We start from the raw sequence: 26,500 nt of genomic DNA, 5'->3' as shown, positions 1-26,500 counted from the left end.
AGAAACAGAACGTCTCTAGCTATTACTTTCCTGATGTATGAGCGACTTTGTAAGACATATGCTCTCATGTCGTATACGACGTGGTCAACTCCGAAATAATCAAGATAATAATAATAATAAATAAAATATTTCTCCAAATTATAGGGGGGCTTTGGATTATTTTAGGGAGGCTGAAGCCCCCCTAATATAGGGCTAGCGACGTCTACGATCATTGATCAGGTCAGCTAGCATGAGTACACACAGAATCAGATCCAAACACTGATCCCTCGTGGTGAGATGAGACTTTATTAGTCCTGAAGGAAGTTCTTGTGCCAGAGGAATCAAGTTACATTAAATGCAGTTAGTTCAAGTGTCACTACACGCAGTATGATCAACACATGAAGCATGGACACAGACACGGAGACATCAGGTGACGCGTGGTGTTCGGGCCTCTCACTGCTGCTTCTGAAGGTCTCTGATGAGGTAGCCCTCTTCCTCCTGGAGCACAGTGTAGAACCTGTCTTTGACCTCTGGTCCAGCTCGCAGGCACTTGAACAGCTCCCGGACCTTGTCCTGTGTGGTGAGCTGAGCTCTGATCCGATCATATGCTCCATGCTGGATGACGGAGCCCAGGAGCTGGTCCAGGATGGGGTCGATGTTGCTGATTCTCTCGATCAGGGCCCTTCGGTGTTTGTCCACAAAGTGCTCGTCTGAGAGGAGAGAGAGAGAGAGACGGTCACCTCTGTGGTGCGTTCAGGAACCCCTGCTGTCTAACCTGAGAAGCAGCCATGATGCTGTGTGTGTGTGTGTGTGTCTGTCTCTGTGTGTGTGTCTGTGTGTGTGTGTGTCTCTGTGTGTGTGTCTGTCTCTGTGTGTGTGTCTGTGTGTCTCTGTGTGTGTGTCTGTGTGTCTCTGTGTGTGTCTGTGTGTCTCTGTGTGTGTGTGTGTGTCTCTGTGTGTGTGTCTGTCTCTGTGTGTGTGTCTGTGTGTCTCTGTGTGTGTGTCTGTGTGTCTCTGTGTGTGTCTCTGTGTGTCTGTGTGTGTGTCTCTGTGTGTCCTGAAACCTAACCCTGGTACAGGTCTTGTATCTTTCTTGCTTTGTTAGTTACAGATGTGTGTAGGAAGCTGCAGCACATTTCCCAGTTTGGGATCAATAAAGTAATAATCAGTCAATCTATCAGCTGGTTCCTGGTTCAGGAGGAACAGGTGCTGACCTTTGGACTCTTGGTGCTGACCTTTGGACTCTTGGTGCTGACCTTTGGACTCTCGGTGCTGACCTTTGGACTCTTGGTTCTGTCCACTGTCAGCGGGCTTTGAGGTCAGTCCAGCGGTGGCTTCACCTGAAACAGAGAAGGGGACAGTGTCAGAGACAGAGACGGACCGAGGGGACAGAGACAGAGACGGACCGCGCCAAAAGTGAAAGTAAACTTTTGGCGCGCTGCAGGAACGCTTCCTGTTTGTGTGTTTGCGCTTTTAATGCGTGTGTGTGTGTGCGCGCGCGCTGCAGAGTCGCTGTCCTGCATCAAACTTACGGAGCCTTTCCGCCACGTTCTGGCAGCAGATGTCCCTCAGGATGTCCAGGGCCAGCTTCAGAGCGGGCTCCTCCGTGAACGTGGCCACCATCACGTCAACCACGTCTAAACGGTCCTTCCCGTCCACCCTGTTGCGCTTGACCCGCGGCTCCTCCCGCCGGTCCAGCAGCTTGTGGACGAACTTCTTCATGTCTTCCGTCGACAGGTCCTCCAGCGCGTCCACCAGCGCTGCTTTGATGGTTTTAGGGGCCATTTGTGACCGACTGGTCCGGAGCTCAGAACCTGGGAGCTGCAGTGAGGGGAAGGGCGGGGTGCTGCGTTCACTGGCTGTGGGAAGTCCTAGCTCTGTGAGCGTAAACAACACACGCCACAGACCAGCGGTGAATACAACTGCCTGATGACGAGCCTGCGTGGTTAGAGGCCCCGCCCTGCTGTCTGATGACGTCACTGTCCGTCCAGATGAGGCTCAACATCCAGTTCAAGGCCAGCAGACGGCGACCGGAGGCCACAGCACATCAGACCCACAGACCGGGCGGGAGGTCTGTGTGGACTGACCCCCTGCTGGAGGCCGCCTCTAGTGGACACTGGAGGAAGTGCAGTTTGTGACTTTTCCCTGTAATAACAGCGTCATCCACTAGAGGGCGTACTGTAGAGTCTAACCCTAAATGATCAACAACCCCCTGGTGGAGGAGATGAGGATGAGCAATGTAAACAAGTGTTTGTGGGGTGGGAAGAAACAACATGGCGGCGTTGTTAATGCGGTTTATTTACAGAGAATCACATAAATCACAGTGAGAAGCTTCAGTCTGCAGGAACAGAGGTAGACCTGAGTTTTGTCTGAAATGACAGTAAGGACGCACAAAACTCTACAAACAGTTCATATCAACAGAATGTACAAAGTATCTGTAGTGCTTCAAAGAGCTGCCCTGAGGTCAGAGAGCTGCGCGTCAGGCAGAGACACCACCGCGCCCTCCTCACTGCGACGCCCACGTCTCGCTGCTGTGGTCGGATGCCGCAGAGTGGAGCTGCCACGACTCCGCGTTGGCGGGCAGCACGTTCAGGCCGCTCAGCACCTCCTGCGCCGTCTTTCCCAGCATGCCCTGCACGTCACAGACGAAGCGGTAGACGTAGCGCTTGCCCGCCGTCTTGTGGATGATGTTCTTGTGGTAGTAGTAGCGCAGGCCGCGGCTCAGCTTCTCGTAGTTCATCTTGGGTTTGTTCTTGCACTGACCCCAGCGCTTCGCCACCTGCAGGACAAACAAGACGTCAAGCTGTGTTCAGAGGAAGAGGAGGGTCTGTAGGGTCAGAATGAGCCGCTCGTTACCTCGCTGGGGTCGGACATCTTAAATTCCCAGCCGTCCCCTGTCCAGGAGATGAACGTCCGGCAAGCAGAGTCCAAAAGAAGCTCCAGTAAGAACTGCCACAACTGGATCGGTCCAGAACCTGAAGGACAGACAGCACACTGATTAACATGATCAGTCAGTGGTCACTGCTCCGCTGCACAGATGTGTGTGTCTGTGTGTGTGTGTGTCTCTGTGTGTGTGTCTCTGTGTGTGTGTCTCTGTGTGTCTCTGTGTGTGTCTCTGTGTGTGTGTCTCTGTGTGTCTCTGTGTGTGTCTCTGTGTGTGTGTCTCTGTGTGTCTCTCTGTGTGTGTGTGTGTGTCTGTGTGTGTGTCTGTGTGTGTGTGTGTGTCTCTCTGTGTGTGTCTCTGTGTGTGTCTCTGTGTGTCTCTGTGTGTGTCTCAGTGTGTGTCTGTGTGTGTGTCTCAGTGTGTCTGTGTCTCTGTGTGTCTCTGTGTGTGTGTGTGTGTCTGTGTGTGTCTCTGTGTGTCTCAGTGTGTGTCTGTGTCTCTGTGTCTCTGTGTCTGTGTGTCTCTGTGTGTCTGTGTGTGTGTGTGTGTCTCTGTGTGTCTCTCTGTATGTCTCTGTCTCTTTGTGTGTCTCTCTCTGTATGTCTCTGTGTGTCTCTGTCTCTTTGTGTGTGTCTCTCTGTATGTCTCTGTGTGTCTCTGTGTCTCTGTCTCTCTGTGTGTCCCTCCTCCTCCATATATGCCTATCTGCCTCTAACTACCTGTTGAAGGTTGTGTAACCTCTGATAAAGCACTAACAGCCTTTGGAGGGTTCCAGTTCACACATGTAGAATAAAATTTCTGTTTTTCACACGTGATTAAAAAATAAATATTAAATATTTCTTTCGATTCTTCAGATGAAGCGTTTCCTCACCTGGATACGCAGACATGCCCGTCACCTGGCCCTCCCTGTCTGGCCTCTGGTGGTGTGTGTTTTTCCGTTTGGCCACACGGGGGCAGTACTGCTCTGAGGACTGAGGGCCTGGGTTTGAGGGGCAGGAGGACAGAGGCGGGAGCGGTGGGGGGGGCCGTGAAGCTGGGAGAGGAGTATTCAGGCCAGAAGGACGACGAGGGCGCCCTCTGGCTGTCTGAGTCGTAGTAGCTCTGATCAGAGTCGCCTGCAGACACAGAAGACGAAGGTTTGAAGTTTTATTCACACCGAAAACATACGAGGACACCAACTGTCCCTCACAGAGCAGACGAAGAACGTCTGCCAGCTGGGCCAGCAGGCGGCGCTGTGGTGCCTGGCTCTTACTGTGCAGTGTGTGTTTGGTGAGGAAGGCGCCCTCCATGGCCGGGCTGAACTGCCCGCTCTGCGGCGCCACGCTGTGGAACGTCACGGCCTCCTGGTACCCGGGCTGTGATTGGTCCACTGTCAGGCTGTCTGCACGACACACAGAGAGTCAGTCACACACACTTTATATCACACAGACACACACACACTTTACATCACACAGACACACACACTTTACATCACACACACACAGCCCCAGGCTCACCATGAGGGTACGAGGTCCACCAGTTACACTCCTGGTATGAGTCCAGGTTGAAGAGGGCGGTGTCCCCCATAGTCACTAAGGGACAGACACAAAAAGACGTCAGACACACAAACGACACACACAACTGTCCAAAACAACACAAACAGCTGCAGCTTCTACCTTTGGAGTGAGACGCTCTGTCCGACACAAACTGCTGCTGAGCGGGCGCTTTGCTGTCCAACAGAAAGGACAGGTCCTCACCGGAGGGACAGTCTGCAGGGACACACACAGAAGAACATCCTTATTATCTACAGCTCAGGGATGGACGCCATTCAGAGGAAACCAGGAGGGGGAGGAGGGGGGAGGAAGGGGGGAGGAAACGCCAGAGAAGGGAGTGTGACAGCGAACTGATGGGGGGGGGGGCTCTAAATCTGTTGGAGGAGGAAGTCTGGAGGAAAGGATTAGAGGACAGAGGAGGGGAGGAGTGTCTCCAACCTGACCACCCTGAGGGTCCAGCAACCTCAGCCGATTCAGGCACCACACACACACAGACACACAGAGACACACACACACACACAGAGACACACACACACACAGAGACACACACACACACACACACACACCTCTGGTGTCAAGGTCTGACAGAAAATCTGACAGATGTGCTGAAAATATTTCCTCTGTCCTTCAGCTGCTCAGGAAACTGTCCTCTGTGAAACTGTCTCTGTGTGCCTCCCTGTGTCTCTGTGTCTCAGTCGGTGTGTCCCTGTGTGTCTATGTCTCTCTCAGTGTCTCTCTGTCCATCAGTGTGCCCGTGTGTGTGTCTGTCCCTGTGTGTGTCTCTCAGTGTCTGTGTCTGTCTGTCTGTCCCTGTGTGTGTCTCTCAGTGTCTGTCTGTCCCTGTGTGTGTCTCTCAGTGTCTGTCTTTCCCTGTGTGTGTCTCTCAGTGTCTGTCTGTCCCTGTGTGTGTCTCTGTGTCTGTCTGTCTGTCCCTGTGTGTGTCTCTCAGTGTCTGTCCCTGTGTGTGTCTCTCAGTGTCTCTGTGTCTGTCTGTGTGTGATAAAGTGTGTGTTGTGTACTGACCGTAGGCCGTGAAGTCGTATCCTGCAGGGACCTCCTGCGTCCTGAAGTCTTCAGTGTAAAATCCGGGCTGGAAAACCTCCATCTGAGCCCAGAACACGTCAAAGTCTCACACGGGACAGACAGAGCCTTCACTCTAACGGACGTCACCGTGTGTCTCGGTCTCACCCTCGCTGCTCTCCCGGCCGCCGTACAAACGCTGCTGCGTCTGCCCGCCGGCCCGCGAGCCCGTTATAAGCGCAGTCGAGAGGTGGGCGGGCCGCGTGCCCTCAGTGCGTCGTGACCTGCAGCGGGACGTGACGTCAGCCCCCCCCCCCCCACACACACACACACTGACCCAGCAGAGCAAACACTCATTCATAAAAACACGTGTGAGGAGGAAACACACTGATTATTGGTTATCGATTAAAAGTCAAACGGATCAACACGTTGAAGCTTTTATCATTTGTGTGTGACTCAAATAAATCTGATGATGTGTGGATTCAAACAGTCGATGCACTTATTGATCCTGTGTGTGAGTCTGAGTCTGACGGCAGGGTGTGTGTGGATGAAGTGCAGCGCAGAGATCAGAGCGTTTAATGAGCTGCAGGAAGAACAAATCTGTGTGTGTGTGAGAGAGTGTGTGTGTGTGTGTGTGTGAGAGTGTGTGTGTGTGTGTGAGAGAGTGTGTGTGTGTGTCTGTGAGAGTGTGTGTGTGTGTGTGTGAGAGCAAACAATAGCCCGTAAAAAACACGCGAGTGGTTCAAGAAAGTCTGAAATCACGGCGCGAGTGGCTGCAGCAGATAAGGCCGAGCCCGGGCCCTGTGTAAACACACACACACACACACACACACACACACACACATCTGGAAAAGTGCAGCCGGGTGAAATCGTGCGCGCAGACAGAGTCGTGATTGGAGCCCCGCCTCAACACAAGGACACAACCGGGATAAAGTTACACAACACGGAGTGATTAACAAGCGAGTCCGCTCAGGAATGCGGAGAGGGTCTCTGTCACACACACACACACACAGACACACACTCAGATTTGGTGGATTAATAAAGGTCCAGTTCATCTTATAAACCTCCTCCTCTACCTGCTTTAACTCTCTTCTTAAATCTTCTTGTTCTCTTCGGCCTTCGGCTCCGAGGTGACTGTATTTATTTATTCTACTTTATCTAATTATGTAACATGATTTTATTTTGTTGTTTTAGTGTACCTGTTGATGCTGCAGCTCTCTGGTCAACATGCTCGATGGTTCGTTAGAAATAAATAAAGTATGAGCTCATTTTAAACAGCCGATCCTTCTCTGATCGATCACATTCTTAATTACATCGTTTCCTTTGACCTTATTTCATTTTGAACCCTTGCATGCTTCTATTGTGAGTTTTAAGTTTTATGGACGCTCCCAGGAATGTGAAAGCTTTTCACTTACATGGCAATAAACACGGTTCTGATTCTGATAAAAGTCAGTGACGTCACAACGAGCCACTTTCTGATTGGACACACCCAGCAGCAGCAGCAGAGCCCATATGGAGGGAGGCGCTCCTGTCCCCATCAGCTCTGATACATGGTCAAAACTGGACCTGATCAAATCAGTGTTTAGCTCCTTTAGACTGCAGGCTGGCTCCTTCCCGTGAGTCTGGAGGCCTCAGCGAGGGAAAACCTCTCAGAGCAGCGGAGGCCTGATGGGGCCTGCAGGCCTCAGAGGGCCTCAGAAGGCCCCATCAGGCCTCAGAGGGCCCCATCAGGCCTCAGAGTATTTAAAGAAGCAGAAACATTTGATGACTGTTCTCCATTTAATCTCCTGATGTTCAGTGTTATGTCAGCTGTGACAGCATTCATCTGAAGAACACAACTAATGTGAATTAGCACTGAGAGCTAACACACCCGCAGCATTAAAACATGATCACATGAAAGAACAATTCTGTAATCATCATCATACAGATGACACGTTATGATCGTTACAGTTATTACATATTATTATTCACAGTCAGAACAGAACGACTTTATTTATCCTGCAGCGGACACTCAGCTCTGACAACACACACGCGCAGTTTGAGCGCCGTGAATAACGCGTGCAGAGCCCTGAACTTCTGACTGCAGCTCCGTTCGCTGGTTTCATGAGAAACTTTAGTGACTTCACTTCCCAATTTAGAGGCGAGAGAGAGAGAGAGCGAGAGAGAGAGAGAGAGAGAGAGAGAGAGAGCGCGAGAGAGAGAGAGAGAGAGAGAGAGAGCGCTGCCATCCGGTCTGTGCGCAAAAAAACTCCAACTGCAATGGTTGTTTGCGCCATCGAGCCGATGTGCCGCTGCATGAATTGACGCGCGCGCTCAGAGCCCGAAAAAGCCGCACCATCCACGGACCGACTAAATGCCCAGGAGCGCGAGCCTGCTGTGATGGACTGCACCATAAAGGTAGGTGAAGGCTCGCGGGCTGAAGGCTCGCGGGGTCCGCTCTGAGGGCGCAGCTCGCGGCACCCACCCGCGCGCCCAGCCTGCGGAGCGCGCGAGCTCCCCACTCTTTCCTCCGTGTTTCCTTCCCGTTCGTGGTTGTATGTCGGCGCTATAATAACGCGCTCACCGCCGCGTCCCTACACTCGCTTTAAGTCTAATGGGGGCCGTGGCACGCGGCGCCGCGCGCTCTCCGGCCGCCCGATTTTTCTCCACTTTTCTGCGTTTGATGGAGCTCGTCACGCACATTTCCACGGAGCCTCAGACAGAGACACGGTGGAACGGACAGCGGGGTTTGAGTGTTTGGACTGACGGACCGAGGCGGTGCGCGCCCGGCAGGCGGCGCGGACCAGAGCGCAGGAGCTCCGTGGATCATGGCCGGTACCGTTCACACTGCTTTGTGTTCAGCTGCACCTGTCTGCGCGCACAGGCCTCTGTGTGTGTGTCTGTGTGTGTTTTCAGTACATTAAACTGTTGCGCAACGAAGAAAGCCGAAGTGACGGCGCACAGACACGGGTGGATGTTTGGATGTTTTGGTGTGCGCGGGCCTCCTGAAGGCCCCGGCAGGGTTTCACTCCGGCTCCTGAGCCGCCTCCTCAGCGCAGCCGGTCCCGCAGCCACACAGAAAGTCTGCCTCTGAGGTTACAAACGAGAAACAGATTTTTATTTCGATATGATAATTATCATTATTTTATAACGTGATTAACAGACACCGCCGCTCATGGTCTCGGGGTCTGGACTAAAGACACTGAGGACATGTCCCGGCCTCTCGCAGCCTGTGCGTGCCTGTGGATTATTGTCCCGCCGCTGCAGATTGTGTTTGAGGTTATTTTCAGTCTAATTTATTGCTGCAAACGGGAGCACTTGTCAGGTGTCGTTATCTGCGCGCAGCAGGCTTCCTGTCTCAGACCTCAGACTTTCCGCGCACACTTCCGCTCCCCGGACCAGAAACAGAACGTCACAGAGCCAACAAAGAATGGCCACCAAACAAACGCCGCTGGACGGACCCGGGGCCGCGGGCCCATGCAGCGGCGGGCCCGGGGCCGCGGGCCCATGCAGCGGCGGAGAGGCCCGGGAGGCCGCTGCGCGGGCCCGTGTGCGCGCCGCCGGGCTGCGAGCTGTGAAAACCGCACGATGTTTGTGCAGCAGAGACGCGCAGCTGCTCCGGGCCTTTGCAAAATCAGCTCGAGTCAACTTTTACTTCTGCTTTCTGCACTTGGCGCACGCAGGCCCCGCTTCCATCCAGGAGGCCGGTGCGTCCACCCCGAGGAGGAGGCCGCGCCTCCATCGGCCCCACTCATAACCCCCACTTTACAGGCCGTGATCAAGAGATGTGAACATAAAACTGGCCCAGAAATAAAAAGGCGTGTCACAGAGCTGCAGTAAGATAGAAATCATGGTCTGTAGCTGTTAACCACATCCGCTGTTCCAGGCAGCGTTTCTAATGTTTTCTAACAGAGCTGGCAGCCCCAAGACACAGGCTTCAATAAAGAGGGAGCAGCAACTCTTTAAACACTGATGATTTTACATGTAAAAAACACGGTGTGTACAGAGGGGCCAGCTGATGGTTACCCGATGAACAGTGAAATCACTTCTCCTCTCACATTCTTAAATCGTTGATGATGTCACGGCCTCCTGAAGAACCAGCAGCTCACACAGCAACAAAATGAGACTCACTATTGATCATGTTCTATTTAAAAAAGATTTTTAAAGAACATCTGTGGAAAACGTTCCTGAACCCACTGACTGATGAATCAAAGAGCCAGAACAACCCGGAGGAGCAAAGTGGTTAAAAGCTGCGTCTGATTCATGGCGACCAGCTCAGGCCGTGTTGTAACATCCTGTCTGAAGTTCTACACATGGAGTCACAATCACTCCACCGATGTTTGTGCACATGCTGTGAGCAGCCTGCAGGAGTGATGCAACCTGCTGCTGACGGCCTGTTTACTACGGCTGCAGCGTTTAGGAGGTCACGCTGTTTTTAAGCTGTTTTGTGTCACTGAGCAACACTTTGAACAGGAAGTCAGTTGTGGCTTCGGCGGTCAGGCCACATTTTGGTGTATTTATGTATCAGCGTGCAGAGAGGAGAGAGAGGCAGATAAAGAGCGGGAGTGTGTGTGTGTGTGTGTGTGTGTGTGTGTGTGTGCCTGACCGAACTGCAGGACACCACCGGATCAGTCCAGCAGAAAACATGGCCGCCCTGCCTGACAGACAGCCGCTCACTGCCCGCCTCTGTCCTGACAATCTGCTGTCAGCAGCCAGTTTTATCAGGCCGCTGTTTCACTTCTGCACACAGTGTGTGTGTGTGTGTGTGAGGACAGAGTTGATCAGCTGACAGTGTAGCCAGCAGCAGACATTCTGTCTGAAATGAGACTGGATCATTTAAAGTGGGCGCTCCTGGTTGGACCGGACACGGAGCAGAACTCATGAACTCCTTTTTCTGAGTTCACTGAGCAGAAGCTCCTCAGAGTGGGTCGAGCTGCAGCGGGCCGCTGGACGTGTGCTGGCTGAACAGCTTTGAGTTAAATGTTCCACACACAGCAGGCCTGCCGCAGCACCCACAATGTTTAAAAATCTCACCATGAAGCTCGACAGCATGTCAAACACTCCAGGACACACAGAGCGTATCAGACCCACAACAAACACCAAACAGGAAGTTGGCCGTTTGCGCCTCTTTTTTTAGCTGGCTGGTTCCACTGAGCGCCAGGTCGACGGTTCGAGCTGCAGACTGAACGTGCTTCAGTCAGTCCACCTGTGAGACGCAGCCCCTGACCTGACACCCGGCTGCACCCAGCTGCACCCTGGGTAACGATCAGTGAACTCAGTGTGCAGCTTGTGTAGCTGGATTGTGCGTTTGTGCGTCCACACCCAGCAGCAGAGAGCCCACACAGTGCCGAGTCGCAGAGGAAATGCCAAACTGAGTGCCGTGCATTAAGATGGCTTCACAATGCTGCGGCCACAGCAGAGCTAAAAAAAAGCAACAATAACAACAATGTGACGGCGGCGCTTCAATCAGGGCTCCTGGTCCCGTCCTCTGAACCCGCTCCTCACCACGGGCCACTCAGGTTGTTTTCCAGCTTTTAAATGACCCACATTTTTACACCCCTCTCCCCCATTTCCTGTCCCTCAGCCTGTGCCAAAAGGTTCCTGTGCACATGGCGGCCAGGCTTCCTGTAGGCCACTGAAAAAGCACGGCGCTGACGTACGAGGCCCAAAGACAATGCTCAGCTCCTCTAAACAAACACGCAGCCGCACACAGCTCCGCCCGCCCTGCAGAGAGCGTAGGATGAAGAGTGCCATCTCTGGGGCCTCAGGCCTCAAACGCTGAACAGGAAGACGGGCTGAAATCTCAATCAGACTCCGCCCCCACCCCCCAACATAACCCCAATCCTAACGACAAAATAAAAGTGTGGTTAAGGCTGCTGATGCTGCCTCAGATTAGACATCCTCCCTCAACAGTTTCTCATCTCAGTCCTCCGGCTTCAGCTGCGCTGCTCACATTCCACATTCTGCCGGGTTCAGACGGCTGAACAAGCCTGACACCTGCTCACAAACACACACTCCCTAAGAGAAGAACCTCCTTCAGTCCCTAAAGCTCTGCTCGCCGCTTCCCGTCAGGTTTTCCTTCCAATCATCACTGGATACAGCAATGTGCCTAAACGTGTGTGAGTGTGAAGTTTCCACAGGCTGTGACGCGCCTCGTCTGTCTCTGTTGGACAGGAAGCGCTGTCCGTGGTGAGCAAGGATCAGCCCATATTCGAGACGTCCTACACCGGCCCGGCCATGCACATGAAGGCCGAGATGACGTCGCCCGGTGGCTTCAGCCAGGCGTCCAAGCAGAGCCCCGAGCCCGCCGAGCCGGAGTGGGCGGGGTCACAGAACCCTGGCAAGAGAGGCGAACACGTCAATGGGACCAGGTGAGTCAAGGGGGAGTCAGAGGGACACGGGGGGGTTAGGGTTTTATCAGACTGTTGCACTCTGGGTTTTTTTGGACCAACTGGAGCAATGATGTCACATTTGAGATGTTTCAGCCTTTTGTCATGTTTTACTGGAACAGGTCCACATGCAGAAAGACCTGGTCTGAGTTCAGACAGGTTTTATCATCATGGACTCAATGTGTCTGCTGACAGAATGAATGATGTGTGCTGAAGGTAGCAGCTAGCTGCGAGCAGCTCGGCTCGCTGTAGCTGCTGAGTGAGCAGATATTTAGCCCGTCTGAAGGTCCAGCTGACCCACGGCCCGCCGGCCTGCAGAGCTTCTCAGAGCCGTGACAGACACCTGACAAAAGTGGTTCAATCTCCGTCTGTTCCAGCCGAGAGTCTCCGGTGGACTGCAGCGTCACCAAGCGCTCCAGACACATGAGCAGCGACGGGGCCCCGATGGGGTACCAGGCCTCGTACCCGGAGCCTCGCGTCAGCCCCCAGACCGCCACCCCACCCAGCAGCAGCACCACCACAGACGAGAAGAGGGTCATCGTGCCGGCAGGTGAGCAACCCGCCCTCTCTGCATGTTGGTCATGTGACTGTAATTAAAGACCCTTTCAGACTCGTTATGATTCATCCAACCACCTGAAAGTTTCCACTCTGCTCCTCTGGGAGTCGTGTGTGTGTGCACGCTACAGGTGCAATCCTTCAAACACTCAGTGAGTCACCAGCAGTCATATAATACACGGATATGACACTGCAGCCGCAGCACGGAGCGACCCGGCCCGCGGGCTGGGCCAGTGTTCCAGGCAGCTCACGGCTCGGTCTTTGTTTCAGTCCTGGAAATGAGCTTCCTGAATGTGACTGGAAGCTGCTGCTGAGTAAAAGCTCACAAATGTCTTAAATTAGTAAAAACACAGCAGATACCGATAATCAGGGCTAACACATGTACACAGGCTCAAACCAGGCTGGATTTGAGATGAACAGAAAGAACACTGCTTACACGTGTGATCTTAAAAATAAAATGTTTATTAAAACGCACAGCGTGCCGTGTGTGACCACAGCTCCCCGGAGTGTTTGTGTCTCCATTTGTTTACGTCCTGATCGTCTCCTTCAGGGAAATCAGACGAGCAGGTGGAGGAAAAACCCCGGCGTTGTTAGGACCGAGGGCCAGGCGTCCTGCAAACGTCTCCCTACGTTACACCCCGCCCTACGTTACAATCATCACAATCACACGCTGCAGCTTCCTGCGTTGTTCAGCTGCACCATGCGCCACAAAAACACATCGTCTGAGCGTGTTACCAAAAATACACACTAACACCATCTACCCCCAGAGTAGAGCTGTCCGTCAGTGTCTGTGTAGCATGTGTCATGACACACAGGTCTATGTCTCCCCCCTCTACACCCAGATCCTGAGGTCTGGACGCAGGACCACGTCCGGCAGTGGCTGGACTGGGCCATCAAGGAGTACGTCCTGGAGGAGGTGGACGTCATGCTGTTCCAGGCGCTGGACGGCAAGGCGCTGTGCAAGATGACCAAGGAGGACATGATGCGGCTGACGTCGGCCTACAACGCCGACATCCTGCTCTCACACCTCAATTACCTGCGTCAGAGTAAGACTCACACACGACAACCAGTAACAGTTGAAGAGCTTTCCACCACTTTCCAACACAACATGCTCTGTGTGCACCACGCAGTGCTACATAAACACAAGGTGGCGCTAGAAGCAGCACCTGTCATAAGCTGCCTTACAGCAGGTCAGACCGTTTCACACCGAGTTCCTGTAACACACAAAGACCAGATTCCAGCTCTGACGCTAACATCTTTACAGACCTCAGAGCGTGCAGCAGCTCTGCTGTTTGTGGGAGCATGAGGTCATCCGAGCGCTTCCTCTTTGTGCTTCACGTCATCATGACTTTGGATTCCTCCTGCTTTACCGTTTCACAGCTTCTGCAAATCACAGCTTTTATTTAGTTATTAAACTGTTTCTTTGCTGCAGGTAGCCCGACGTTCTCCTACAACACAACCCCCACAAACAGCACGCCGCCACAGCAGCCCCGGCTGCAGGTCAAAGCAGGTGAGATCATCCACACAACAACAACGAGTTTCCATGACAACATTAAAGCATTCACTCAGCATGTTTCAGGACTTCCTGTCACAGCTCAAACAAGCTGTGTCGAGTTACTACTGCTTTAAAAGGTGTGACGAGTTTCAGAGCCACAGTTTCAAAAGTTTAAAATGTTCCACATCAGCCTCTGTGAGCAGTCCAAACCTGCACAGCCGGTTTCAGACAGGAAGCAGCTGCACCGGCACAGGAAACGGTCCAGTTCAGCCTCCACAGCGCAGAGCGCCGTGGCCTGAACAAAAGGGCTCACCCAAGAAGCCGGGAGTCATCTTCAGACCCCCAAAGCCTCTTATCAGCTGCGTCTCAGTCACTGCCTTCCTTCCTGCCTCAGTGTCCACTTCAAAGTGCTTCTGTGCCCTCACGTCTGCTCTGTTGTGCCTGCAGAGAACACTTTTGATGAGAGCAGCCGCAGGAACAGCTGGCCGGCGAACACCATGACTGCGGTGCCCAAAGGTACGGCGGCAAATCCCAGGTGGAGGGTTCAGGCGTGACGACTGACAAACACACGTTTACAGCTCAGCTTCCTGTCTTCACAGGTTCCTCCATGGAGCACCAACACAGCAGCAGAGTGACAGAGGCCCCGAGACTCGTCCAAGGTACGGAGGTGTCCACACACCAGCACGGAGCCCCTTCAAGGCCTCGGTCCACCTGACATTTCCAAGCTAGCATGATGCTAAATGTTAAGCAGATATTTTACCATCTAGTGCACAGTTAGAGGAGGACAGGACGCGGGCCACACGGGCGTGGCTTCCATAGACTGCAGAGGTTCCACACACACACTTCCTGTCTGAGTCATCATGCTGTACAACAGCAGCAGCATTAGAAGTGTGCTCGGCTCACAGAGCCTGGTGCTGGGAAACTAAAGAATCTCAGTAAAGGACAACATGACACATCGAACTCTCTGATGGTTCAACGTATCATTTATCTAAGAATAAACAACAAAAGCAAAACGTCCTGTCCTCCTCAGCAGGACGCCATGATGGAGTCACTGTGAGCAGCAGTCACATGACCAACACTCAGAGTCTCTGTCTGACCTGCAGCTGATCTCTGTCTGAACACCTGAGAGATTCTACACACACACACTGACTGCAGACACACACTCTCTCACACTCACACACTCACACACACACACACACACACACTCACTCACACTCTCACACACACTCACTCACACTCACTCACGCACTCTCACTCACGCACGCACACTCACACTCACGCACACTCACACTCACTCATGCACACTCACACACTCACGCACACTCACACACACTCACACACACTCACACACACTCACTCTCTCACACACTCTCACACACTCTCACTCTCACACACTCTCTCACTCACACACACACTCACACACTCACACACACTCTCACACTCTCACACACACACTCACACACACACTCACACACACACACTAACTCACTCACACTCACTGACTGCTCTCTGACTGCTGACAGGATGCAGCTGACCAATCAGAGCACACTGACTGGTCATGTGACAGGAAGCATGGAAACATGTGATGATCCGTTTTCTCCCTCTTCACAGACCCGTATCAGACGTTAGGCCCGATCAGCAGCCGACTCGCCAACCCAGGTAAGAGCCCAGACTTCTCTGACATGAACAGACGAGGGCGCCACAAATGAGGCCTTTACACTGTCTGCTTTGGCAACACTCGAGTAAAGCAAGTGCTGGCCACACCTTCTCCAACCCGCCCAGCACCGCCTGCTGTCAGCTGACTGCTTCACGCTTACGCTGAGCCCAAATCTGGCTTCCCTCTCACCAAAATGACTGTTTGCCCTGCTGTTTCCTCACAGAAGGCCAAGCCCTCAGCTCACCCAAGAACCGAACGGGCAAACAAAGTTCGTACAAGCTGCCTGACCCCAGCGCTCACAGGCCTGTGGGTAGGTCACACAGTGCAAAGGTCACATTTGGTGGAAAGCAGACAGATAGGAGCACGTCCTGCACACAGGCTGAAACCCAGCCGCTCCTTTAAACACCTGCTTTCTCCTCCAGGCTCGGGGCAGATCCAGCTGTGGCAGTTCCTGCTGGAGCTGCTGTCGGACAGCAACAACGCCGGGATCATCACCTGGGAGGGCACCAACGGCGAGTTCAAGATGACGGACCCAGACGAGGTGGCCAAGCGCTGGGGCGAGCGGAAGAGCAAGCCCAACATGAACTACGACAAGCTAAGCCGAGCTCTGCGCTACTACTACGACAAGAACATCATGACCAAAGTACACGGCAAGCGCTACGCCTACAAGTTTGACTTCCAGGGCATCTCGCAGGCGCACCAGAACCACGCGGCGGAGAGCGGCATGGTCAAGTACCCGTCCGAGATGCAGTACGTCCCGCCCTACCACAGCCACCAGCCCAAAATGAACTTCATGAGCGGCCACCCGGCGCCCCTGCCCGTGTCCCCCAGCAACTTTTTCAGCCCTCCGTCCCCGTACTGGAACTCGCCCGGCAGCCCCATCTATCCCGGGTCAGCCATGACCAGGCACCCCGCCACTCACTCCCACCTGAGCTCGTACTACTGAGGACTGCACGGCCAATCAGGGCGACACAGGAGAGGACCCAAGTTGTGCCAGCGCCGTCTCGGCTGCACCCGAGCTGAACCCCGTCTGAAGGCGGCATGACGCTGTGGCCCGTTTTCTGAAAGGCATTAGGGTCAAACATGGACCCGATGGACTCACCGTGCTCGTCCTCGGACACACTGTATTAACGGTTACTCAGCTGTTGTAAAGCTCTTTCACTGCACAGGTCAGATTATCACAGGCCTGGCGTTTTGTAGACAGACTGTACAGAATGATTGTCATGTAGCAACGAAACATTTACTCATGATGTAATGCTAATAAATGATGGTTTAACCTGACACGGCCTCCTGTGACCATCACTGACCACGCCACGGGGCGCCTCCTCCCAACCAACACACCGCTGCTTTAAACACTCCTCCATGTTAGCATGTTAGCATGTTAGCATCACACAGGAGCTGCTCCTCCTCTGACTCCATCTATACCTGGGCTGACACACATCATGGATGCAGAACACAGACCCGATGGACGTCTCACGTAGGACAGCAGTGCGAGGTGCTCCGAGCCTGCTGGAAGTGTCCCTCAGAAGACAGCGCTCTGTCCTGTGACCTTTGACCCAGGGTCAGCGTGCCAGGACCACAGATAAATAAACAGAGCTTTGCTCACATGCACGGATATTCCTCACAATAACAGGACAGGCGTCACGATGACCTTTGACCTCAGACCTTTAAACTCCATCTTTCTCCTCGGCCGCTCTGTCTGCTGAGAGCTCGTAAATTAACCCCTGCTTTAGCATCGTGTAATAAACCACCCGAGGCTCACTGTTCATCTTTATTTGTCAAAACCAAAGAGTTCTTCAAATGTCCTGTGTGGTTCTGTCTCCTCCTCCACCTCCTCCTCCTTCCTCTCCACCTCCTCCTCCTTCCTCTCCACCTCCTCCTCCTCCTTCTTCTCCTCCACCTTCCTCTCCTCCACCTTCCTCTCCTCCTCCTCCTCCGTCTCCTCACCTTCCAGTCCTCCTCCTGAAGGCCCTTGCAGCTCCACCTTCATGTTCCCCACCTCAACCGGTGCTGTGGTTTCAGGCTGCACCCGCCTGGGTTTGGGCTCCTCCTCCTCCGCCGCCTCCGCCTGTGCTGCTGCAGTCGTCACTGTGGAGAAGGTCTTCGTCCTCAGGGTGGGGGTGGGTCTGACGACCGGCTCCACAGTCCACGGCCTGCTGCGGATCATTTTTGTCCCTGGAAAAGGGAGAACGATGTTCTGACATAACTCCAGTCATTTTTACAGACGAGTGTTATTTTGAGGGCGGAGCACTGACCTGTGGGTGCAGCAGAGCTGCAGTTGGAGTCGCAGCAGGAGCAGACCGAGTCCAACCCGAACAGCTCCTCCCACCTGAGCAGAGGGAAGACAAGACGTCAGCATCCACATGCGGACACCCCCCCCCCCCCCACAGAGACGCTGACCTCCGGGCCGTTGAGTTGTAGTTGCAGGACTTTGCTGTGGGCGTGGCGGCCGAGCCGCCCACAGACATGGTGCAGTGCAGGTACAGCTGCTGTGGGAGGAGACGACCCATCAGCCGAGGATTCACAAAGCAGACAAGCACAGCAGGGGGAAGGTCTGCGTCTCACCTGGCCCGCCGCTCCTCTGAACAGGAAGGCGTCCACGGAGAATCTGACGGCACTGTGTTTATATGGGACGAACCTGGAGCGGCCATCTTTGCTTTCAACCATACACCTGTGTCAGAGGGAAGGAAGCCTGGTGACCGGTGTTCCTCCACCGACGCCTGCGTCAGTGTGTCAGGTGAGTATTACCCAAAGTTCTTCACCACAGCAAACCGCGGCGTGGAGGCGTGGGACTTCTCTGGAGTCACGTAACACGCGTGCACGTAGAGCCTCTCGTCCTCGGACAGGTGCCGACCCTCCGCCTCAAAGAACATGGGCTGCCCCAGGACGTAGGCGTCCGAGGGCGAGCGTCTGTCCCACTGTGCTGCAGAGAGAGGGAGCAGTCAGCAGACGTCACACCGTCATGTACACACGGCGTTAATTCAGGGGGGGTGGTACCGGTTCGTGGCGTCAGACTGAACTTGGCGGCGCTCCTCACTCGTTTGACGACTCGGTGTATCTGCACCTTCGGTGTGTAGCCCATTTTGTAGGAGTACTGGAACCTACACACAAACACAGTTAGTGCGGATCTCTGCCAGGCCGCAGCGGCCGCCACACTCACCTGTTGAAGTAACACGAGACAGGAAGTGAGAAGGCTGACAGTCTTCTGATTGGTCCCTGCTGCTTCGGCGGTTTGTACCAAAGTGTGTTTGAATAAACCAGCTGGTCATCAATAATCTGCAAACAAACACTGATTAGCACGTGTTCAAACACACGACAGCCGGAAGCTGCAAGGCAACAACATTAGACAACAACTTTTGTTTTTATCAGTTATTTCTCACCTGAACCAGAAGGAGCAGGCGCAGTGAGCTAACAGGAGCTAACACGAGCTAGCAGGAGCTAACAGGAGCTAACAGGAGCTAACCGGAGCTAACCGGAGCTAACAGGAGCTAACCGGAGCTAACACGAGCTAGCAGGAGCTAACCGGAGCTAACAGGAGCTAACCGGAGCTAACACGAGCTAGCAGGAGCTAGCAGGTGCTAGCAGGAGCTAGCAGGAGCTAACACGAGCTAACAGGAGCTAACAGGCGCTAGCAGGAGCTAACACGAGCTAGCAGGTGCTAGCAGGAGCTAACAGGAGCTAACACGAGCTAACAGGCGCTAACAGGAGCTAGCAGGTGCTAGCTGTGAGCGTGTGGAGCTCAGACTCACCCGGTGTTTGGTTCCACACGTGCGGAGGTCGAACTCAAAGTAAAGGTAATCCTTCGTGGATTTACTGGCGTGGCACGTCCCCACGGTGAGCTGAGCGTGGGCGTCCCCGCTGCCCAGAACGCTCCTCTCCACCTGGACCCGCATCTGGTTCTCTCTGCACCGAGTCCTCACCGGCACGGAGGGCTGGACGGGCGGCGGGCTGGGGTCAGCACGACCCGGGAGCAGGATCTCCCGGAGGGACTCCGGTATAGGCTCCTGTCCGGTTCTCCGTGCTGGAGAGAAGTGCTCCATCTTCACCAGCGGCCGCTTGGAGTCCACGAACATGGGGAGGTGGAGGAAGGGTGGAGATGTCGGCGTCAGCGTGGCCATCGCCGGCCGGTTGGTCTGCTTGGAATCCTCCGTCCCTCCATCAGCAGAGGACAGCAGAAGGAACAGTAAGAGGGACACCATGGCGGGACTCTGAGAAAGGACGTGGACAGACTGCAGCGGGACCTCTCTGTGGGCGGACACACGTCCACACACCTGTGTTTAAAGCGCCGCATAATACAGGTGACCAGCAGGGGGCGCACTGCGGCGCAGCTGCGGCCTGACGGGCGGGGCTCTGCTCAGACCAAAGCAACCGCACCAGAGCAAAGATGGAGGACATGACGCAGCTCATGACGCAGCACATGACGCAGCCCAAAGCTAAACCACACACATCAGCTGATACCTATAATAATAAATACAGTCTTAAAGGAGGACACTTTATTTATTGAAGTGTTTGGTTACATGGAGCTGGGACAACAGGGTCATCACAAACAAACAGTGACGTCATGATGTTAATGAGCCAACAAACGGTTAACGTGTTATTTATTCAGCTGACTTTAATAAAACATGGACCCCCACAGAACCGGGCTGTTCACCACACCCAGTACACCGTCAGCAGCGCCAGCAGCGCTCCTGTCCAGTAGGGGGCAGCAGGCGCCGCCGCTCCGTTGCACAGGTGTGTGTTGCAGCACTCGTTGGTGAAGGTGAAGTTCAGGCCCATGGCGTATTTTTCCCCCGTGACTCCACACAGAGCCGGCAGCACGCAGCTCTTCTCATACAGCACCACACGGAAGTCTCCTGAGGACACACACAGACAGACACACACAAAGACACACACAGAGAGAGACAGAGAGAGAGACACACACACAGAGACATGCACAGAGAGACACACAGAGACATGCACAGAGAGATGCACACAAAGACACAGAGAGAGAGAGAGAGAGAGAGACACACACAGACACACACAGAGAGCGAGACAGAAATACACACAGAGAGACACAGACAAACACACACATACAGACAGATGCACACAAAGACACAGGGAGAGAGAGAGAGAGACACGCACAGATAGAGACAGGCACACAGACACACACAGAGAGACACAGAGAGAGAGAGAGCGAGACAGAGACACACATACAGACAGATGCACACAAAGACACACAGACACACACTTCTCTGTGAGCCCGTTTTCCTCAGGCCTCATGCAGTCACATGTTGCAGCCACTTGGTGGCGTTCTCACCTTTCTGTCCCACGGCTCGGCTGGACAGACAGAGCTGTCCGGGGGGACACTTCAGCGGGAACCTGATGCAGTCCAGAGGTGAGATGGTGGGAAACACACAGGTGTAGCAGAAGAGGGGCGCTGAGGGACACACACATGTTCAGACAGCTGGGGGACATGGTCTGTGCAGAAACAGGAGGAGTGGACTCACCCACAGCTGGGAGCAGACCCAGGAGGAGCAGACCCAGGAGCAGCAGCTGAGACATCTCGGCGCTGGAAGGATCCGTCTTCTACAGCAGAGGAGCTCTGAGGGTCGGTCAGCGCCGCTCTCTCATGTCCACACCCAGTGCCTCTGATTGAATTATGGTGTCAGCGGGCGGAGGTCAGGACGTGGCGGCGGGGGTCTGAAGAGGACTGCCGGGCTCTGAGGCTGACAGGGGACGTGTGTGTTTGGATGCTGCCTCATAGACTGATGTGGGTGGAGGCCTGTGAGGTGCAGCAGGCAGGTTTATTAAATCTGCTAATGAAAGGCGTTGAGTTGGATCAAGTGACCGGCGGTCCCATGACCCGAGACAGAGGCCGCTTTGACCTGGAGCCCCGTCACAGGACGCAGGTTTACTGCACGTCTGTCCCTTCTACACACTCTGACTCTATGTGTCCGTCACACACAGATGTTCCTCTGTGCCGCACGGACTCATCAGATCACAGCCGGACCAGAACCGACCCTCCTCAAAGAGCCGGCTTCCTCTGCAGGTCCACTGAAGGGCTCTGCTCACACTCAGCCCACGAACAGCCGAGCAGAACCAGAGGAGCTCCGGTGACATGACCCAACAACATGGCAGTACTCACCACACACACACACAGACACACACACAAACACACAAAAAACACAGACACACAGACACACACACAAACAAACAAACACACACAGACACACATAAACAGACACACACACACATAAACAAACACACACACAGACACTCTCTCTCACACACAGACACACACAAACAAACAAACACACAGACACACACACACACAAACACAGACACACACAGACACACATAAACAGACACACACACACATAAACAAACACACACACAGACACACACACACAAACACACACACACAAACACACAGACACACACAAAAACAGACACACACACACATAAACAAACAAACACACACACACACACACTCTCTCTCACACACAGACACACACAGACAAACACACAGACACACACAAAAAGCACAGACACACACACATAAACAGACACACACAGACACACACACACATAAACAAACGCACACACACAGACACACACATAAACAGACACACACACACACATAAACAAACGCACACACACAGACACACACAGACACACACACACAAAAAACACAGACACACACACACATAAACAGACACACACACATAAACAGACACACACAGACACACACATAAACAGACACACACACAGACACAGACACACACACACACACACACACAAACACACACACACACACACACACTCTCTCACAAACACACTAAAAATACCGGAAAACAGAACCTTTTTTTCCTGGCCTTGGAAACCACCGAGTGTGTGTGTGTGTGTGTGTGTGTGTGTGTGCCAGGCGCCCTCCTGTGGTCAGCTCTTAATAGTGCAGGACAAATTGAGGCTGAGACATATTTGAACCTGGACTGTGTTTGCAGGACAGATGCTGTCAGCACCATCCGCTGAGTCTGGGGGTTGTGAAGGGGGCTGGATGTCAGGGAGCCGGGGCGTCCAGCAGGGGGAGCAGTGAGGGTCACGACATGGCCGCAGACTGAGGTCAGGCAGCTGACAGGACATGCTGGACATGTCAAACATGATGTGACACTGAAGTGTAACTTCATAACTAGCATGAGCACAAACAGCTGGAGGCGACACACACTGTCAAACTTTATTCATGTCACATGTCACATCATCTGCACACAAAGCACAGAGGGCTGCCTCAGCGTGCCCCCTGCTGGAGGAAGGAGGGCACGGCTCGCCTGTCCACCTGCTGGCGCCTCATGCGGACGACGCCCGAGTCCACCCGGGCTGCTGCCGCCTTGGCATGCAGGTCGTCCAGCAGCTGCAGGTAGACCCGCTGCAGCTTGGCCAGCTCGCCCTCAGAGGACTTCAGACAGCGCCGCAGCACGCCGCTGCCCTGAGAGACGCACAGGGAACCCTGTCAGACGCCACCCCAACACCTAGAGAAGCAACCTGCCGTGCTCACCTGAATGAGCTGAGCCGCCTCAGGTAACTGCGTCCCTGGGTGTCTCTGATAGACCTGCACCACAGGCCTGTCCAGCTTCTCCCGGGACAGAATGTCCCCGCTGTACTCTGGACCCTGCAAACAGAAGAACAGTCCAAATGAATGGGCTTCAAATCCTGCAGTGTCCACTAGAGGGCTGGCTCCAACAGTGAGTCCGTCCCTCTTCAAATTTTACAGCAGAAACAAAACTCTTTGAAACCAACTGACTCCAAACATCCAGCGACGATAGCATGCTAAACTGCTAGCTCGAACTACACGTGTAGACCACTAGATGGAGTAGTGAGTCAATGTAGCATCTAGTCTGCACTGAACCCAGAGAAGAGGCAGGAGCAGCAGCCACCAGTGTGTCCCAGTGGAACAACAACAGTCTTCCACTGAGATAACCCCTGACCTGCGCTCGGCCGTGGCTCTGGCGGATGCAGTTTATTTCCCTCTGCTTGCGGGACACGGCCTGCCGGGCGGCGGCGGACGTCACGGTCAGGCGTTGCTGCAAAAGTCACAAAAGATGTTTTTGTTTCTCTGAAGTCAAAGACGGTGGAACCACCAGCTCCGTGTTCACCTGCAGAGTGACCGTCTCTGCGATCTTCTTCACCAGGCCCTCATTGACGGAGCGGTGGGCGGCGCCCTGCCTGCTGGCGGCGCTGCTGAGCCTCCGTCTGATGTCGTCTCTCAGCAGCTGCGACTGTTTGAGCATCAGGGAGGACGAGTCTAAGACCTGTTTACACTCTGCAGCAAATAACAGGCACGTTAGAGCAGCCACAGCTGCAGACCGCCACCACAAACCGTCCTCTGCTGGGTCTCTATTCCCTCTGTGGCAACTACTGCTGCTGCCAGCAGGGGGAGACAAACGTTCAGCATGTAGCCTTAACTGTACCGCGCTGGCTTCAGTTTAAACTGTTTGTCTCTGCTGGTCCTGATCAGTGTACCTGGTGTGAAGGGGCTGAGGGGGTCTGTGTTGGTGGCGGTCAGTGCAGCACCGCCCGGTCCTCCAGCAGAGGCCCTGTGAGGCAGCAGCTCCAGGACTCGAGCCCGCTCTCTGGCACAGTCCAGCAGCCGTCTGCTGCTCTCCCCCAGGACCTGGAGGTCAGGCACAGGACACCGAGGACCTTAAAGGAACATTCAGCTGGTGGAGGGTCATGAGGACTGGCTGTCCTCCAGCTCAGAGCACTGAGGGGGAACCATGGTGAGGCTGGGACTCACCTGCAGCTGGGTCAGGGTGTCCCTCAGCGTCCCCTCCAGATCCTGTTTCAGCTCGGCCAGCTCCCTCCTCTCACACAGCAGCAGGTAATCCGCCCCGTCCCTCTCCTGCAGCAGAGCAGAGCGGTCAGTGAACACCCCCCTCACAGCTGTGGTTTCTCCTGCTCACACACACACCGTCTCAGCCGCGTGCGGCCGCAGGCTCCGCCCCTCTGAGCTCCTCCTGTTGATGGTCAGATTGGTCCTGAGGCTGCGCAGCATCCTCTCGAGGTGACCTCGCTCCCTCTCCAGCTTCACGCCCTCCTCGGTCACCGCAGCGGCCTGCCGCCGCAGCTGGACCTCCACCTCCCGAGCCCTCCGCATGTACTCACCGGCAACGCTGATGCTGGCGGCGGCGCACTGCTCACGCAAGCTGGTGGGAGGGAAGGGGGCCAGAGCCGTCCTCTGGGACGGAGAGGGAACCTGAGAGACAGAAGTTAGACACGTGTCTGTGTGCTCTGATTGGTCCCACACACACACAGAGACACACACAGAGACACACACACAGAGACACACACACACAGACACACACAGAGACACACAGAGACACACACACAGAGACACACACACAGAGACACACAGAGACACACACACAGAGACACACACACAGAGACACACACACACAGAGACACACACACCGAGACACACACAGAGACACACACAGACACACACAGAGACACCGAGACACACACACACACCGAGACACACACACCGAGACACACACACAGACACACACACACACACACACACACCGAGACACACACAGAGACACACACAGACACACACACACACCGAGACACACACCGAGACACACAGACACACACACACACCGAGACACACACACACAGACACACACACAGACACACACACACACACAGAGACACACACACACCGAGACACACACACACAGACACACACACCGAGACACACACACACAGACACACACACACAGAGACACACACACACCGAGACACACACACAGACACACACACACACACACACAGACACACACACCGAGCCACACACACGCACAGACACACACACACAGACACACACACACAGACACAGACACACACACGCACACACACACACACACACACAGACACACACAGAGACACACACAGACACACACACACAGAGACACACATACACACACACACACACACACAGAGACACACACAGACACACACACACAGACACACACACAGAGACACACACACACAGACACACACACACACAGACACACACACGCACAGACACACACACACACACTTGAATTCGTGTCATTTTATTTATATATTTATTTATATTTATATATTTTAAGTCTAGAATATTTGACATTTCACCACATGATGCATTCAAGGACCATTAACCCTTCAGGGTCTGAATCATGGTGATGTTTAGCTGCTCTGTAGTCGGAGCTCACTCTGCAGGTCTCTCACCGTCACCGCGGCGGTCTGAGGCCTCCGCGTCTCTGCGGCTGTGCTCTTATCCTGCGCTGTCCCCGCGGCGCCGCAGCTCCGGGGCCTGCTTCCATCCGCGCACCGCCCGGCCCGTGTGTCCCGGACCAGGCGCTCCGCGCGCCGGATGGCACGAACCGTGCCGTCGCGCCAAGACGGCGGCCCGATGGTGACAGAACCGAGGGGCACGGACTGGACCTGCATCCCTCCACAAAGTTTCTACACTGTTCCACACTGCTGTGACCAAAGAAGTTTGAGTAAGGTGCCGTCTCCATGGCAACACTTCCGGAGGTAACCCGAGACTCTCAGCTGCTTGGTGATTGGTCAGTGACAACAAGCGTGACCTTAAAGACATAAAACCTCTCAGGAGTTCACTACAACTCCCAGGATGCTCTCAGCATCTCACCCAACCACAAGGCTTCACACTGTTCTCCTTAAATGCATCCTCTCCATAGCCACAGCAGCAAAGGCTCATGGGTACTGTAGTACAAAGAGTGCGCTGTCCACCAGACAAACAGACAGACCAGCGTGTGTGTGATGTGGATCAGTGTTTAATCTCTAAAAGAAGAAGAAGTCCCAGACTGACGACACATGAAACATTAAAAACACTTAAAACCAGCGAGGTTACCCTGCTGACGCCAACAGGCAAAAAAGACAAACTGAAGAATACATGGTCCCGCTCCGTCATCCCCGCCTGACCCCCACCCTCATCACCAACTACATACAGTCATCAGCTGATTTCTA

At 54.1% G+C, this 26,500-nt stretch overlaps 6 protein-coding genes, 1 long non-coding RNA gene and 1 pseudogene across 14 annotated transcripts in view; 2 read left to right on the top strand and 6 right to left on the bottom strand.

The window, feature by feature from the left end:
• Positions 1-207: 207 nt before the first annotated feature.
• LOC114449081 (uncharacterized) lies at positions 208-3,810 on the top strand. The gene is made up of 3 exons (XR_003671944.1): positions 208-271; positions 410-726; positions 3,718-3,810. It is a non-coding gene; the product is annotated as an uncharacterized LOC114449081 (long non-coding RNA).
• On the bottom strand, positions 265-1,926 carry LOC114449080 (apoptosis-associated speck-like protein containing a CARD). Of its 4 annotated transcripts, none has more exons than XM_028426435.1 (3): positions 1,512-1,926; positions 1,281-1,319; positions 265-689 (listed from the first exon to the last, which is right to left on the bottom strand). In XM_028426435.1, exons 1-3 carry the CDS (start codon positions 1,762-1,764, stop codon positions 433-435), a joined length of 549 nt encoding a protein of 182 aa, XP_028282236.1. In that variant the 5' UTR covers positions 1,765-1,926; the 3' UTR covers positions 265-432. The 4 variants fall into 4 exon arrangements, with proteins under 4 accessions (XP_028282236.1, XP_028282235.1, XP_028282234.1 ...); XM_028426434.1 differs by having other exon boundaries at positions 1,257-1,319; positions 1,512-1,924; XM_028426433.1 differs by having other exon boundaries at positions 1,215-1,319; positions 1,512-1,922.
• LOC114449079 (protein c-ets-1-B-like) lies at positions 2,259-5,675 on the bottom strand (annotated as a pseudogene).
• Positions 5,676-7,794: 2,119 nt separating this feature from the next.
• Positions 7,795-16,771, top strand: LOC114449121 (Friend leukemia integration 1 transcription factor-like). Of its 3 annotated transcripts, none has more exons than XM_028426495.1 (10): positions 7,795-7,812; positions 11,569-11,765; positions 12,161-12,333; positions 13,181-13,384; positions 13,771-13,848; positions 14,281-14,349; positions 14,433-14,492; positions 15,445-15,492; positions 15,714-15,800; positions 15,913-16,771. In XM_028426495.1, exons 1-10 carry the CDS (start codon positions 7,795-7,797, stop codon positions 16,434-16,436), a joined length of 1,458 nt encoding a protein of 485 aa, XP_028282296.1. In that variant the 3' UTR covers positions 16,437-16,771. The 3 variants fall into 3 exon arrangements, with proteins under 3 accessions (XP_028282296.1, XP_028282298.1, XP_028282297.1); XM_028426496.1 differs by lacking the exon at positions 7,795-7,812 and adding an exon at positions 7,900-8,229; XM_028426497.1 differs by lacking the exon at positions 15,714-15,800 and having other exon boundaries at positions 15,913-16,436.
• A 646-nt stretch (positions 16,772-17,417) lies between these two features.
• Positions 17,418-19,772, bottom strand: LOC114448313 (zona pellucida sperm-binding protein 3-like; the record flags this gene model as incomplete). The annotated part of the gene is made up of 8 exons (XM_028425211.1): positions 19,240-19,772; positions 18,651-18,766; positions 18,488-18,591; positions 18,239-18,413; positions 18,056-18,161; positions 17,891-17,979; positions 17,746-17,819; positions 17,418-17,665 (listed from the first exon to the last, which is right to left on the bottom strand). Coding segments are annotated over exons 1-8 (1,362 nt in total), but the record flags the coding sequence as incomplete, so codon positions are not given.
• A 196-nt stretch (positions 19,773-19,968) lies between these two features.
• On the bottom strand, positions 19,969-21,229 carry LOC114449122 (ly-6/neurotoxin-like protein 1). The gene is made up of 3 exons (XM_028426498.1): positions 20,977-21,229; positions 20,787-20,906; positions 19,969-20,343 (listed from the first exon to the last, which is right to left on the bottom strand). Exons 1-3 carry the CDS (start codon positions 21,029-21,031, stop codon positions 20,138-20,140), a joined length of 381 nt encoding a protein of 126 aa, XP_028282299.1. The 5' UTR covers positions 21,032-21,229; the 3' UTR covers positions 19,969-20,137.
• Positions 21,230-22,754: 1,525 nt separating this feature from the next.
• On the bottom strand, positions 22,755-26,153 carry LOC114447993 (coiled-coil domain-containing protein 105-like). Its single transcript, XM_028424572.1, has 8 exons — positions 25,739-26,153; positions 24,435-24,719; positions 24,261-24,365; positions 23,987-24,137; positions 23,620-23,786; positions 23,452-23,547; positions 23,022-23,135; positions 22,755-22,952 (listed from the first exon to the last, which is right to left on the bottom strand). The coding sequence occupies exons 1-8, from the start codon at positions 25,958-25,960 to the stop codon at positions 22,755-22,757; spliced, it is 1,338 nt and encodes a 445-aa protein (XP_028280373.1). The 5' UTR covers positions 25,961-26,153.
• A 136-nt stretch (positions 26,154-26,289) lies between these two features.
• The window catches only part of LOC114449120 (myosin-14-like), a 6,650-nt gene continuing 6,439 nt past the window's right edge, over positions 26,290-26,500 (bottom strand). For all 3 annotated transcript variants that reach the window (XM_028426492.1, XM_028426494.1, XM_028426493.1), the window contains exon 11: positions 26,290-26,500. This exon is cut by the window's right edge. The gene's annotated coding sequence lies outside the window, so the exon portion shown is untranslated.

Source organism: Parambassis ranga, chromosome 16 (assembly GCF_900634625.1).
Source record: "Parambassis ranga chromosome 16, fParRan2.1, whole genome shotgun sequence".
In the NCBI taxonomy this organism is placed as follows: Eukaryota; Metazoa; Chordata; class Actinopteri; family Ambassidae; genus Parambassis; species Parambassis ranga.
The sequence above is the reverse complement of the archived record's forward strand: the minus strand, read 5'-3'. Positions and strand labels throughout refer to the sequence as shown.

Excerpts from the sequence above, each read along its gene's own strand:
- LOC114449121 (XM_028426495.1), top strand. Across the intron at positions 15,493-15,713 it reads CAGCCGACTCGCCAACCCAG|AAGGCCAAGCCCTCAGCTCA; the intron begins GTAAGAGCCCAG and ends GTTTCCTCACAG. Across the intron at positions 15,801-15,912 it reads CAGCGCTCACAGGCCTGTGG|GCTCGGGGCAGATCCAGCTG; the intron begins GTAGGTCACACA and ends TTTCTCCTCCAG.
- LOC114449080 (XM_028426432.1), bottom strand. The coding sequence starts at position 1,764 with ATGGCCCCTAAAACCATCAAAGCAGCGCTGGTGGACGCGCTGGAGGAC. Across the intron at positions 1,320-1,511 it reads GAACGTGGCGGAAAGGCTCC|GTGAAGCCACCGCTGGACTG; the intron begins GTAAGTTTGATG and ends TCTCTGTTTCAG. Across the intron at positions 690-1,193 it reads TCAGCACCAAGAGTCCAAAG|ACGAGCACTTTGTGGACAAA; the intron begins GTCAGCACCTGT and ends CTCTCCTCTCAG.
- LOC114447993 (XM_028424572.1), bottom strand. The coding sequence starts at position 25,960 with ATGCAGGTCCAGTCCGTGCCCCTCGGTTCTGTCACCATCGGGCCGCCG. Across the intron at positions 24,720-25,738 it reads CTCAGACCGCCGCGGTGACG|GTTCCCTCTCCGTCCCAGAG; the intron begins GTGAGAGACCTG and ends TCTGTCTCTCAG. Across the intron at positions 23,136-23,451 it reads AGAGCCACGGCCGAGCGCAG|GGTCCAGAGTACAGCGGGGA; the intron begins GTCAGGGGTTAT and ends TTCTGTTTGCAG.
- LOC114449122 (XM_028426498.1), bottom strand. The coding sequence starts at position 21,031 with ATGTCTCAGCTGCTGCTCCTGGGTCTGCTCCTCCTGGGTCTGCTCCCA. Across the intron at positions 20,907-20,976 it reads GGGTCTGCTCCCAGCTGTGG|CGCCCCTCTTCTGCTACACC; the intron begins GTGAGTCCACTC and ends TGTGTCCCTCAG. Across the intron at positions 20,344-20,786 it reads CCGAGCCGTGGGACAGAAAG|GAGACTTCCGTGTGGTGCTG; the intron begins GTGAGAACGCCA and ends GTGTGTCCTCAG.